Genomic DNA, 15,285 nt, shown 5'->3' on the forward strand with positions numbered 1-15,285 from the left:
TTAATAGTGCGTTTGTTAAACCTAGCACAAGAGCGGCAACCAACAACGTCGTGCTCAGGCCCTAAACAAGGTATACACAAAGTATGGAAATCCTTATGCGGTATCTGTTTCCCACAAGAAATACAGTTATTCACTTTTTCTGACATCCGGTTAAATACTGAGGCAAGAAAAAACCAAAATGTTCCCCAACGGGGTACTTAGCCAACTCTGATTCGGTCTGAAACTCCGGTTTCGGAATATCTCAGAACGCCAACCTGCACTCGCAAAACTGCTTCTGCATCGGACCATGCGGCAAAAAAGACTGAGGATATGACGTCGGTCATGCGCATTAGTACCCTGACGTACTGACGTCAGTCTAAGGCGACATGACCAACGTCAGCCTTATACTCTGGTATTCGGGCCGACTGGACGCGGACTATACCCAATAGTAAGGACTGCAGCAATGGAAAACGAAGAACATCATACTGTAAGTGAAAGACTGATAGCCAAGCTGTGTTCTGCAGTGCTGTTTGTAATGATTACAGCATTATTTTGAAAGACTGGCTTCCTAGGTTGGTTACAGATGAGCAATATAAAATGCCCTTCTTACCACTGTGGAGACATAGTGATCAACGTTAAGATTGTCGTCAACCTGTGTGCCCAGATGTCTCACCACTGACTGTGTGCTTAGGGTATTGCAACTGATGTGGTAGTTTGCAGGAACAGCACTCTTACCAAAGGGGGTGATGATGCATTTTTTGCATTAAGTTTATGGACCATGACTTTGGCACCAGTCATTAGTCTTTGTAAAACCTTCTTGCAGGATGTTGAGATTGCTAGGGGCTTCAATGATCACTCCCAGTTAAATGTAGCCTGTACTTCGGAGAAATAGATTCCAAACAGGGGTCCCAAAACTGATTCCTCTGGAACACCACTGGTAACAGATCTGCTGGAGGAGATGGAGTCCCCTATTTTGACCATACGAGGTTCTCTGTCCCTTGTAATTTTGAATTTCTGGTCAGTTAGGATTACAGTCAGTTACAAGTATTGACCATCTTTGAATCATAGATTCATTGATTCATAGGACATAAAAGGCAAACAGACCAAAGGTCATGTGCAACTTGCCAGTAACCAGTGGCTCTAACACCCTTTACCAGGATGGTATGCCTTGTATATAAATGTTATTACTTGTACTCTAACTCCGGCATGGAGCAACCATATATTTTGGACAATATTTGGCTTTGTCAGTCATGTGTAGCTAGGTGAGAGGAAGGGCTCAGTAATATGCGTTGTACTACTTGAATTACTCTGGTCTTTTCCTAACAGATGGTAATGACGCAGTCCTATATTACACCTGTACCAGGAATATAATGAATGTCTACTCAACAGGTAGTGTGCAGCAATTATCTGCCTGCTCGTAAGGGGTTCGCTTGGGTGAATGTTTCATTTTGGTTCTTGTATATACCAGGAAATGTTACTGAAGGGTCGTTTTGGGAAAATATTCATTCTGGTGCTTGTCCATACATCAACATTTTATTGAAGGGGTCACTTGGGTGAATGCTTCATTTTGGTGGTTGCACATACTAGCAAATGTTATTGAAGAGTCATTTGCTGAAATGTCTCATTTTGTAATTTGCATACCTCAGTATTTTACTGAAGGAGCTGCTTGGGTAAATGTCACATGCTGTTGCATGTGTATACCTGGACATACTAATGAAGAGGTTGTGCACACATGGTCAGACTGCTGAAGTGAACACTGGACAACATAGTTTACGGTCATTTTGGTGCTTCTGCATACACAACAGAAACAACCGAAGGGATTACTGGGGAAAATAATTCATTACTGTGTCAGGGAAAAGCCTTTTCAAAATTGGACAATACACAATCAGATCTACTCCAGTTTTAAAAATGCTCTGTTCTGTTTTTGTCCATTATAGTGCAGACTATAGGTATCGCAGGAAAACAGTTCTCGTTTTCTAGTAAATGGAATTGTCCAGCTGGACAGGGGCCATTTTTCATTGCAAGCAAAGGCAGAAAACCTGTAAAATAATATTCATCCGCATAGATTATGGAAGTTTGACATACCTTACAGACACAAGATATTGGCCAGACAGACTATTACTATGATTATTTCTTTATTTTTTTGTAGTTAACCAGTTTTTTTGTAGTTAACCAGAATGTGTCTGCATAAATAGTTGACATGGTTGTCTTTGTGTTAAAGACAACACTGTTTGTAGAGCTGTACCGCTAAAATGTCTCTGATTTTCAGGAACGTCACTGGTTTTCATGCAAATTTTACTGCTGTCCTTTATCCCTCCTAAAACCGATGACTTCTGGAGAAAAGACTATGAATTACCCTTAATAAAGGGCAATAATATTATAATTATGGTTATACACTTCTTTTGCTTCCAAAAATGTTTAATAAGTCACATTATCCTGTTCCATCAATATCTCAAGTTAACAATACTAATATTTTAAAAAGTGTCCCTGATTATGTTGAAATGGTGGAAAATGGGAACAGTGCTGATTAATATATCCAAACATTCTGAATGCATATTGTGATTCAGTCATTCTTTCTACTGAATAATGTCTGGGTCGTATGAGAGGCTTAGTATTTTAGTGCTGATTGTTGGCATTGCTCAACCAGATATTTTGGACAATATTTGTGCCTTTTTTACTTCTGTGTCTTATTGTAACCAGAGGGATGGTTATGTGAGATAACATGAATTGCTACTTTTTGGACTAATTATTACATGAATCAACCAATAAGTTTGACATTACTGCTTGCATTATTCTATTTCTGACTATACTCAGTAGCTGCCTGAGTGAGAAACTTGCTGAGTACTACCAGCATGGCGCTACCATATATTTTGGGCATTTTTCCAAGCTTTGTCAGTCATGTGTGGAATTTAGGTGGGAGGAAGGGCTCAGTAATATACAACTGTTATACTATGTTTACTGAATTACTCAGGTCTTCTCCCAACTGATGATGATGAGTCTGTTACATAACAGCTGCACAAGATAATATAATGAATGCCTAGTGAACAGGTTATGTGCAGCAATCACATGCGTCTCAGCATGTATAACTTTGTAGGAATGAAATGCAGGTCATTAGCACGTTAACAATAAGTGCAGTTACAATACAGCACTGAGTCATGATCACTTTTCACGTAAAACTCTCAGCAGCTGTCAAGGTTACTCACATAAGTAGAAGTCGTTATCACACTAATGAATGCACAAGCCAGATTTGGGAATTTGTCTAAGTGGAGTCATTTCAAGTCACCCACACCAGTTTCTGTCATTTGTACAATGTGTGTGATACACAGTAAAGTCCCGTTATTGTTGTACGCTTCATACTTCCGTGAACTACTGCAATTGAACATTGTATCATGTATTAATTTCCAGTATCACACAGTCACTATACAGTTTTCTGGTGTGTTGCTTTTCAAGTGCCTCTGTGCAGGTATATAACATCAGAATGTTCTTCCCTGTGCAGGTACTTCTACCTTGTGACAGTGACATGGTTTCAGTAGCAGGGAACGACAAGTGAGAGTGTGGGTGTGTGGTCATTCCTATGTTCACTGGGCTGACAGACATGCCTCCAGAAATAACAAATACTACAACTTGAGCCTCCCCACATCTAGCATAAAGGTACATTGGATTGCAAAAAGAGGTGTGGACTCCTGCGGTTGTTGGAAGAGAAGTGCTCCATCTACCAAGCCTGACATTCTTTTCTTGCACATTGGAGGGAATGATGTCATCACTCATCCACTTGGACAGCTGGGGTTTCAAATCAAGGAGATGTCATCCTTTTGTGTGGTCTGACATAATTCCTCGCCAGAACTGGTGATATGCAAACAGCCAACGGGCAGCGCGCAAGGCCAGATGGTTACAGAATGGGTTCATGCATGGATTGATGCACAGGGTTGGTGGATCAACAATCAGCCATAACAGCATCACTGCACAAGATGATCACCTTTTCAGAAATTACAGAGTTCACCTAAATGAAGATGGCACTGAATGGATTTTGAGTGATCTGCACAATGACATGATGGCAACAATGCATGACATACTGGCAACATGCACCTAGCAACAACAGATGGAAAACAATCAATATGGTAAGTGAAAGTCTATTACTTTTCATGAAAACCTTTCTCACTACTTAGAACACAGTAAAAGAATTGCAATTGTACATCTGCTACATAACATGTCAACATGCTAACTAATACCTCATCTGAAGACGGTGTTAGTCCTCACAACATGGTAAAAGAGCTGTGCCTGTGGGCTGCAAACATGTACATATATCACAGTTTGTTTAGGACTTAAGTTAAAAGAGTTATGACATTTTTTCATACTTTGGTAAATAACTTTGCTAGGGAAGTTGTCAACGTGCTAAGTAATACCTCATTTTGAAGACTGTATCAGTATGTACAACATGGAAAAGAACTGTGCCTGTATGCTGTACAGTTATCACAGTTTGTTTATTCTTGTGGGATTATGAAAATTACACATTTGCAATATTTCTCATTATTATGCCCATATCTTTGCAAGGGAGCAGGGTGACAACACAAATGATGCATCATTTTGAAGCTGACATTGAGCCACACAACTTGTACACTATTTAGTCTCTATTACAGGTGATGAGATATTATAGGTCTTGTTTATTGGCACTCCTACTGTGTACAAAGAGAGCATCTGGGAAACAGAAAAAAAAAATTTTAAGCTTGTTTCCTGCCTTTCCTGTTAAGTGATATAGACTATTAGTAGGCTTCTGAGCCCCCAAGCCCTTCTGTGTTGGAGGGAAGCCTTCTAGCTTAGTTTTTTTTCTTACAACTAGCCAGTTTTCTAGTTTCAGCACTCAAATCTGTTTCTTTGATCTCAGCACTTGTTCAGAAAAAAAAAAAAATTCATCTGCTTTTACTGTACTTGTGTTTCTACCTACTTTATTTTACTTTTGCATCATCTTAAACGTACTCAATTGTATTTATTACTGCTTGGTGTAACTCATTCTAAGCCTTTTGGTTTAAACACTTGGGCTACAGACCAGTTGTTTTGCACTGAGAGGGTTTGTGGTCTGCACTGTAGTGGCAGAACAGGTAGCTTACATCCTTCTAGGTTGGAAACTGCTGATTGAGGGCTCAGTGTCAGTTATTCTAAAAGTGTATTAAATTCGGGTTTAAGCACTTGGGCTTTCAGGCCAGTTATTTTACATTAAGAGGGTTCGTGGTCTGCACTCTTGTTGGAGGAGAGGCTGGACTCTGCCCTTCTGAGCTGGGAATTTCTGGTTAAAGGCTTATAGTGCATGCATATCTGAACTGCTTCTTACTGAAGTTGGTGAGCCTTGTTTGCTGTGGCATAGACTGGATTTGGGCCTGCTGGATCTAGCTTTGTTTGTGTAACTTGAGCACTAATCCAGGCATTCTCTAAAGTATTCAATTGTATTTATTCTGCTTGGTAGTAACTTGATTAAAGTGTAGCTATCATTCTAAGTCTTTTGGATTAAGCACTTGGGCTTCAGACCAGTTGTTTTACATTAGGAAGGTTTGTGGCATGCACTGTGGTGGCAGGACAGGTAGCTTTCATCCTTCTAAGTTGGGAACTGCTGATTGAGAGCCCAGTGTCTGTTATTCTTAAAGTGTATTAGTTCTGGTTTAAGCACTTGGGCTTCAGGCCAGTTATTTTACATTAAGAAGGTTCGTGGTCTGCACTCTTGTGGGAGAACAGGCTGGACTCTGCCCTTCTGAGCTGGGAATTTCTGGTTAAAGGTTTATAGTGCCTGAATATTTGAACTGTATCTTACTGAAATTGGTACACCTTGTTTGCTGTATCATAGACTAGATCCAGGCCTGCTGAATCTAGCTTTGTTTATATGCTTGTTGTTTGTTTGCTTGTTATTTCCCTGGAATGCTAATTCCACCTAATACACGGCTTCTCAGCGCTTCTGTGGATCACTAGTGATATCTGCATTGCTTACAGTACTTATTTCCTTGTTTCACTTGAAAGAAAGTTACTGTTTGTCGTTTTTGCATTTAAGTTACCTGTAACACATTGCACTTAAGTTACCTGGCACTTGCTCACTAAAGCAATTATACAAGTCAGCACTAAAAATTAAAAGCACTACACCCTCACTCCCCACTGGCCCTTGTTTTCAGTTATAAAGGAATTCCCAATATTATTCTAGCATGTCCAAAGGTCAGTTGTCAATCTCCTCTCCGGTCCATCTGGTGAATCTGGGAATCTTGAGGCAATGTTACAACTGCCTCATGTACACAGACAACCCTCTCCTCCTCCCAACAAATCCCAACACATGTGAGAGATGCAACCATATAGCCAAGCTGGAGGCTAAGCTCTCTCAACTCAGTACTGGCATAACCAGTCAGGAGGAGAAGGAAACCACACTCACTACAATTCCAGTCTCACATAGACCTACCATGACAGCAAACCAAACACATAATCACACAAAAACATACTCGGAGGCTCTAAATAAAGATCTGCCTAAGCAGCAGAGACCTCCAAAGCAGACACCCAAGCAACCGCTACCCCAAAACAAAACACGTGCAACACATATCTCACAAAGCCAGTGTGCTGAACAGTCACAGCCCTTAAGACTAAACAACACACCTGATACACTTGTAATAGGTGACTCTATCGTCAGGCACACTGATGTCCCGCTCACCAGGCTGAACAAGGAGAGGGTCACTGTGAGCAGCCTGTCGGGCGCTAGGATCCGCCACATAACACAAGCACTCAGGTCACTCCAAGGCTAGTACAAATATGACTCAGTCGTTGTCCATGCTGGTGTGAATGACCTGAGACGTACCTCCCTGGACTACATGAAAAGAGACATAGAGGAGCTCTCTGAGCATGTAGCCCAGGCCGGTATGGCCCTGACCTTGAGTAGCATCTTACCCTCACCAAGAATTATGCCACAATATGAAGACAAGATGATCAATTTCAACAATTGGCTTAAGTACTGGTGTCACTCAAAGGGGATCCAATGCCTGTCAACTTGGGATGATATGCTCGACAAGCCACGATGCTTCGCTAGGGACGGCTTGCACCTGTCACCCCTGGGCTTTCGGATATTGGCAAAGGCTCTTGCTACACCCATAGTGCCTTTTTTTAGGCAAGGCTCAAAAGACAAACCCACCTCCATAGGTATCACAAGGGATAAGAAACTAAGAGTAATGCTACTCAATGCCAGAAGTCTAAACCTCAAGATGCACGCACTCAAAACTCTCCTTAGCATGGAGAACATCGATATCTGTGCAGTAACAGAAACCTGGTTCAGGGCTCCCGAGAACCCCCCAGCACTACCAGGTTATACCTCATACCATGCTTTTCGGCTCCAAAACTTGGACCGAACCACAAAAGGAGGGGGAGTATCGATATTCATCAAAGATACCCACACCTCCAGGTTGGTGGCAAAGCAGGAAGCATCGGAGACTATCCATGTGCAACTAACAGTGGGTAAAACTGCCTTCCAGTTTATAGCCTGCTACAGACCACCCTCCCAAACCCAGGAACCCCACTCGGCCTTCCTGAGAACACTGGAAAATATGAAGGTCTCTCCAAACACCATTATACTGGGCGACTTCAACTACCCAAACATAGACTGGGAGCATTACTCTAGCTCCAACACCCTAGCCCAAAGGTTCAAATGCTATGGAACAACTTGTTACCACTCCCACAAGAGGGGAAAACATACTGGACCTGATCATCACCAACATGGGGACTCTATGCTCCAGACCAGAAGTGTATCCCTCACTGGTAAGATCAGACCATAAACTAATCTCACTGGATATTCACATCCCAACCCCACCCCCTGCCCAGAAAACCACAGTGAAAAACTTCTCTAAAGCAAATTTCACACTCCTCAAAACCAAGGTGGAATCCTTCAAAGCCCCCGGGCCTGTGGAAAATACGGCCCAGACCGCAGAATCCTTTATAAATGCATTCTATGAACACCTTCAGGAATGCATGGCTCATGCAATCCCAAATAAAACCAAGACCCATTCCTCCAAAGGCAGACGTCCTGTCTGGTGGACCCCAGCCATAAACAAACTATACAATAGAAGGAGGAAGCTACTAAATGATAGAGCAAAATCCCAAAAAGGGAAGGCATCACTGATCCGTATTAGCAAAAACCTATGGGCACTCATAAAATTGTCTAAGGCCAGCTTCGAGAGAAAAATTGCACAGGACACTAAGGATAATCACAAGGCTTTCTTTAGCTATGTTAGGAACCTGGGTGGTAATTCCCAGATATGCCCAGAATTAGTCCAAAATGACAAAAAATACACCGAACCCACAGACATTGCCAACATCCTAGCTGACAGGTTCAGCGCAAATTCCCCCCCCCCCCACCAAAAGGGCAAATATCTATCCCAGCAGAGTGCTGCTCCCCTGACATCTCAGATGCTCAGGTAAGAGCCGCCCTCTCCAAAGCAAAAAACACAGCATCAATGGGACCAGACGGTGTCCCGGGCTGCGTCCTACATGAACTCCAAGAAGAGCTAAACCCAAACATAAAACTACTGTTCAATCTCAGCCTTACTACAGGATATGTGCCCAAAGAGTGGCGTACAGCAACAGTGGTCCCTCTCCATAAAGGTGGTGCCTCAACGGATCCTGGAAACTATCGCCCCATAAGCCTGACTAGCTTGGTCTGCAAAGCTATGGAAAGGATCATCATGGACCTCATAAATAAAGCTATTGGGGACCTACAGACACTGTATCCTACCCAGTTCGGCTTTGTTAAGGGCAGATCCTGCCTCTTAAACCTGGTTGATTTCTTTGAAACAGTCACCAAGGCCATTGACGAGGGGAAGGTGGTCCATACAGCCTAACTGGACCTCGCAAAAGCCTTCGATACAATACCCCACTCGGGCATTATAGATAAGCTCACCAGCTTAAATATAAACCCCTATGTCACTAGATGGATTGCAAACTGGCTCAAGGACAGAACCCACATGGTTAGAATTGCTGGAGCCATGTCAGACTCCAAACCAGTTACAAGTGGTGTCCCACAAGGCTCAGTCCTGGGACCTCTCTTGTTCTGTATATATTTCTCGGAGGTACAGGCCAACACGGAAGGACTGTGGCTGACCAAGTTCGCAGATGACTGCAAACTGGACGCCATAATCGACTCTCCAGCCGACACAAGCATCCTCCAAAAGGGCCTCATAGAAACAGACAACTGGTGCCAGGAGCCATGGCCTTAAGCTAAATGCCAAAAAGTGTATAGTCATCACCTTTGGCAAAAACAAAGTGCCCACAAATTACCACATAGGTGGTAATCCATAAAGTACAGAATAAGTAATTAGGGACCTGGGGACCCAAGTTGATAGCAATCTCTCATTTGACAACCACGTGGCCAAAGTGGTTAGAAAAACATTTTATATAGCCCACCTAATCATGAAGGGATTCACATCTAGATCAGGGGAGGTCATCGTGCCTCTTTACTCATCCCTCATCAGGCCCATAATTGAGTACAATGCCCCTTTTGGGATGTACCTTACCAGACACCTGCAGCAACTGGAAAGACCCCAAAAGTACCTCACCAAGAGGATCAAAGGGCTCAAACAGATGTCATATGCTGCCCGGTTAAAGAAACTCCAGCTGTACTCAGTGGCATACCGCCTGTTCAGAGGCGATCTGTGCCTGACGTATAAAGCCATGTCCAACCCAGAATTAATGGACATGCTGCACCTCAGAAAATCCAAATCCCACTGAGCTACGCGCTCGAGAGACTTGAACCTCAGCACTGAAATAAATAGGACATGCTGGAGGGACAGATTCATAACCCAGAGGCTCTCTTCACTCTGGAATAAAATCCCAGTCCAGGTTAGGATGAGTCCCTCATTGACTCTCTTCAAGAGGAATCTTGATGAGTGGATGGGAGATCGTAGGTTTACCCCGGGTATCACTTCTGTGTCACTGTTAGACAGAGGCACAGTATACTAACCTCAAAAAAGGGCATAGCAAAATAAATTTAAAATGGGTGGCGAAAGCCAAACACATTCTGGCTAGGCTTATAAATGCCCTAGGGCAGATAGCCTAGTATGAACCTATGAACCTATTTATCAATTATGAGAAATATAATATTAATCATATTTCTGTGACCATCTCCGTAAAGGAGCATCACACAGTAATGGTTAAGGTATCATTTTAAAGCTGACATTCATACAGACAAATTAATTACAAACTGTATGGGACTACATGGTACATTCACCAAGATATTGTGATTTGTTGTACCAAAAAGGTAAATCATGCACAATATCAGCATTCCTTGGCAAACATTTAATAATGACTTCGACATGCATTAACAACATTTACACTGTTGGAAAGGTCAGTGTCTGCTGAACAACTTTCGCATATACATTTTTAGTCTAGCTCTTATGGTTAAAGAGTTATGAACATTTGTTTTCTGTATGGTATTACAAATGTATTTTCTGAAAATGAGCTCAGGCTGCACTGCTGCAGTCATTACACTTGGGTTATCCTGCCGTCAGGCGGTCACGCAGTCGGCCAGAGTTCCAAAGTCTTGCTCCGGCGTTGGTTGCTGTTGCCTCTTCCCTGACGTCTGTGTGCCAGGGGTATAAAAGTTGCAACAGACGCCATTTTCTTCAGTTTTTCTTGACCCAGAGGGCAGTGCAGAGAATTGGTAGTGCACTGAACCAGCTATGAATCTGAGGTATCTTCTGCAATTTTGTCTGATAGGGACACGCAGGTATGCCTCTTTGAGGTCCAAATTAACAAGCCAAGCTTTCTTGTCCAACATGGGAAGAAGCTGCTGTAGTGTTAACATTTTGAATTTCGGAACATCCAAGTAAGTATTTAGAGTGGAAAGGTCTAGTATGGGTCTCCAGGCTTTGTCCTTTCTGGGGACCAGGAAGAGTCTTGAGTAAAATCCTTGTCCTTGTTCCTGCTGTGGTACTTTTTGAATAGCTCTCATGTCCATGAGGGCTGGAATTTGTTTTTGTGCCTCTGCCCATTGATTGTGTGGCAGGTCTGGCATACTTTTTAGCCTTGGTAAAGTGTGGATGTGGAATCTGTAATCTTGAGACACAATATTTAGCACCCTTTTGTCTTGGGTGATTGCTTGCCAGTTTTGTGGAAAAAGTGCTAGTTTCCCCCACAAGGGAGCTGCTAAAGTTGCAGAGGTGTAAACTTTCTTCCCCAATCTGTCTAATGCTCTAGAGTCCCTGTCCGAGGGGACTGGATTTGTAGCTGTAGACACCTTTACCCCTTTGGGACCCTGGGAAATAGTTTCTGGGTCAGCAGCAGGGTTTATATAAAGAAATTTGTGAGAGTCAGGGACTCTGTAGTACCTGTCTGGCTTGACTGGAGCAGGGGGTAAAGAATCTGGATTTAAACTGGATTCAGAGAACACATCGTCCACAATATCCAACACTGGCGGAATAGCAAGGGGCCTGTGCTGAGGCAATAAAAGAAAGTCTCTGAGCCTTTTCTTGGATTCTGAGTAATCCTGGCCCTCCCAATGGAAATGCTCCCTCATGGTATGTGAAGTTTCCCCGAAAGAGTAATCCTCAGGAGGAGAGGCTGAAGGAATTGATTCTTCAGCATCAGAGTCCTCATAGGTGTGTAAAGAGTATCCCTGGTCTGAAGAGGAATCAGAAAATACTGAAACCTTTTCAGAAGAATCATAGTCTGTATCCTGTCTAGGCCTTTTATCAGGTGGGGGATGGGAACCCCTGATCAGAGTAATTAAATCTTCGGCCATTTTGAGCATCTGTTTTTTAGGCATGGAGGCCTGTCCAGGTGAGTACTGTACTTGCTTCTTTGTCTTTAATGTTGTTTAAGACTTGGCTGTTGATGCAATGGTAAGTTGTGAAGGTCTGAAAACACCCTCAGAAGCCGATGCCTGCTCAGCGGCTCCGGACCCATCTGAAGGGTTAGTCTCCATAGGCCCAATCCCTTGAGTATCCAGAGGCCTAGGTAACGCCATGTGGGAGTCGGTCGCGGCCTGCGGCTCTGAGGTAGCGGGTGTCAGGGGCTGCGAAAGCGCCTCACTGAGAACCGGCAACTGGCCTAGAAGAGGCTTTGTCGTCAGTTTTGGGCCTAGGATGCCTGTCCCTATCCTTATTTTTGCGGTTTTTGTGAATTAAGGTCATCGGTTGTTCCGACGGCATGGTATAATTAAACCTTCGGCCAAAGTAATGGCGAGCAAAATCAAACCGATGTTTAATAGTGCGTTTGTTAAATCTAGCACAAAACCGGCAATTAGCGACCTTGGGATAGGTAAGGCCAATCTATAACAAATGGGACAGGCTATTTCGAGCACAAAAATGAGAAATTGGCTAGGCTTAAAATGGTCCTCATGTACTTACCACTAATGCACCTATGAACAGTGGTAGTGTTACAGAAAAGGTTTTTCCTAAGGTAAGGTGCAGTGTTACAGTTAGCACGTGGTAATAAGGTGGAGAGATGGGTTGCCCCTCCCCGCATCAACTTAGTAATGCATACCAAGCTTAACCCTCCCCTTGTATCTGCCCCAACCATAACTCTACACGTCACCTTAGAAAAACTGTTTCCATAACACTACCACAACACAAAACTCATGATACCACATGCACAACATTAAATATATCCCCTTACTTTACACCTAATTTTTAAACATTTGCACCGATACTTCTAACTCAAATGTTGAGATTTTCAGTATATCTGAAAGTTTTGGAATTAGCAACAGAAACCCTACTTGCCTACCAAAATACACCTTTCACTTTCTAACAGTTGCATTTAACTAACAGTGCACTCAAACCCAAGTGCATTCAGCTGCTTTTGCAGGCACAAAACACTTTTTTTTTTTTAAAAAAACACCTTTACTGAATTATTACCTGTGACACAGGCAAATTTATATTTATATAAAAGTAATCAAACTGTACTAACAAGTTAGTTTATACACATTATACTTCACATATGCTGCTTGGTGTTGTCTTTCGGCTTTTCACAGTTAGGGATCGCCACAGCGGAACTCCAGTCCGCTAATGATTGGCAGTAGATTTTCATGGTGCCGAGTTGCCAGCTTGATGCCCAATCTTCAACGAAGGCACGCCCATTCACGCATGTCTTTTGGAACGCCACTCGACCCACGGGGAGGTCATGCAGACTCCACACAGAAGGCACTCCCTGCACACTAGCTGAGAATCGAACGGGAGAACCTCTTGCTGTGAGGCAACAACGCTACCGCTGCACCACCGTGGATTATATAACCTAAGCAACATTATACAAATTTATTCACTTCTTGTCCCTTTTTTTTTAAAACAAGAAACATCTTTATTAAACTATCACTTACGACAAAGGCAATCGAACATTTACATAATTGAAAACAAACCACACAGACACAATCCTAGTTGCAAGCATTTTACATCACAGACCATACTGACACACTCCCAGTTGCAAACATTATACATCACTTATCTACCTATTTTCAGTCAAACATTACGTAGCTCATTTAACTCCTGCCCTCTTTTAAACCTCATTCCTCCCCTGTATGCACTGTTCCCACAATTCTGATTTTTTCCTATATGGTTTGCTCCTACCGTTTTTTAAAGATCTTAATTCCAGTTGCTTTCTCTCTGTTACTATATTCACTACTTCTAGTGCAGCTGGTTTAGATTTTTATATCCATTTTCTAATTATTGCTTTTTGGCAGCCACAATAATTAAACACAGCAAGGCCTTACCATGTCTAGGCAATTCTGATTCTGTATCATAGCTCAGAAAAATCATCTCCCTCGTTACACCAATCTGCCCACCTAGCATCTTTGGCAATGCATCTCTCAGGGAATCCTTAAAATCCACTAACTCACCACACTCCCAGAAAAATATGTTCCCAGTTACCTCTTTCTTTCCCATCACACCTCCAACATTTGCGGTCTACCTGAGGAAAAATTCTTTGGAGTTTACTTGGGGTATAAAAATATCTATGCAAACATTTCCAAGTAAAAATCCTAAATCTTCTAAATTTTATTGCTTATATGGGAGACATACATATATCCTCACATTGCTTCCTTGTGAATTGCTTACCAAGTCTCTCTTCCCAATCCTTTCTATCCTCCTCTGATTGACTCATAATTATCATGCAACATTTTATATGCTCAGCTAATTATTCCTTTTTTAATGGCAAATTCTGTTCTAGACTCTACTAAAAGCTCTGCAATTTTGTAAAAAAAAAAAAAGAAAAAACACACACACACACAGACATATATATATATATATATATATATATATATATATATATGTCAGTGTGTGTGTGTGTGTGTGTATACTAGACAACATATGGTGCATACCAAACTTCTTAGTAGATGTTACTTCAGAACTATTTACATTTCCTCACTATTCTAACAACTGCAAGTAATAACTGTGAAGAGAGAACAAGTTAGGGGCTCAGATACAGAAATATCTGGTTATAAGACCAACCCAAAAATAAATAAATAAATACATAAATAAAAAAAAAAACAGGGCCGTTGAACTTCTAGCTTACAAATTATGGAACTTTGTGCATTTTTAATATACCCACCTACCTATATTAAGTCCTTCCTGCACAGTCTTAACTTGATTCACAAAGTAAACACTACATATTATTTCAACATTTTTTAAATGTTTTGCGTGTTAAAATGTAAATATACTGTAGTTTTTTCTACACTGTCTTCTGGTGACAGAAGATTCTCTCTCCAGGTCTGTAAAGAAAATCAGTGGTACTAAATTGAAATACCCAGTCAACAAAACAAAAGCAACAACAACAAAAAAGTTAAGTCTGCACTTTAAGTGGTATGGGAAGGGGCAACACCCCAGCACAATAAATAGTACTCCCAACCGTGTAAAAAAAAAATGGCACAGCAAAAACCTTTGTGGTTCTACATTATGGGCAGAAACAAGTTAAAAGGTTACTTAAGTAGGTTCAAGTTTCAAAAGAAAGGTTGAACTTCTGTAACTGTGGTTTTGTGTGTGTTTAAGTGGCACAATAAAGCACAACATGGTTTCAGCTATCTCGTGTCTGCAGTATCAAACTACTTATGTTTTAGCAAGTCTCTCCATGCCTTCTTACCTAAATGCTCTTCTACCAATGTGTTGTCAGTCAGTGGAACTCTCTTTCCATTAATTTTGGCCTGGCCTCGTTTTAGTATTAATTCCCTCACAGACTTTAAGTTGGGATACCTGCAGAAAAATCCAGAACAAGCTCATTTAAAATGTATTATGCAACCTGGCATGCAGAGTAAACAAAACTGCTTGAGAAGCAATGTCTGTTTTAATAAATGCAAAATAACTCAAGGCAAACAAC

The 15,285-nt window shown here is 41.9% G+C and overlaps 1 protein-coding gene across 2 annotated transcripts in view; it reads right to left on the reverse strand.

The window, feature by feature from the left end:
- Positions 1-15,285, reverse strand: part of RPL7L1 (ribosomal protein L7 like 1) — a 613,595-nt gene that overhangs the window by 203,996 nt on the left and 394,314 nt on the right. For both annotated transcript variants that reach the window (XM_044061740.1, XM_044061738.1), the window contains one exon: positions 15,052-15,161. In XM_044061740.1, coding sequence (XP_043917675.1) covers positions 15,052-15,161 — 110 coding nt within the window. The remainder of the gene's footprint in view (positions 1-15,051; positions 15,162-15,285) is intronic.

Source organism: Protopterus annectens, chromosome 2.part0, assembly GCF_019279795.1.
Source record: "Protopterus annectens isolate FY-2018-M chromosome 2.part0, PAN1.0, whole genome shotgun sequence".
NCBI classification, from domain to species: Eukaryota; Metazoa; Chordata; order Ceratodontiformes; family Protopteridae; genus Protopterus; species Protopterus annectens.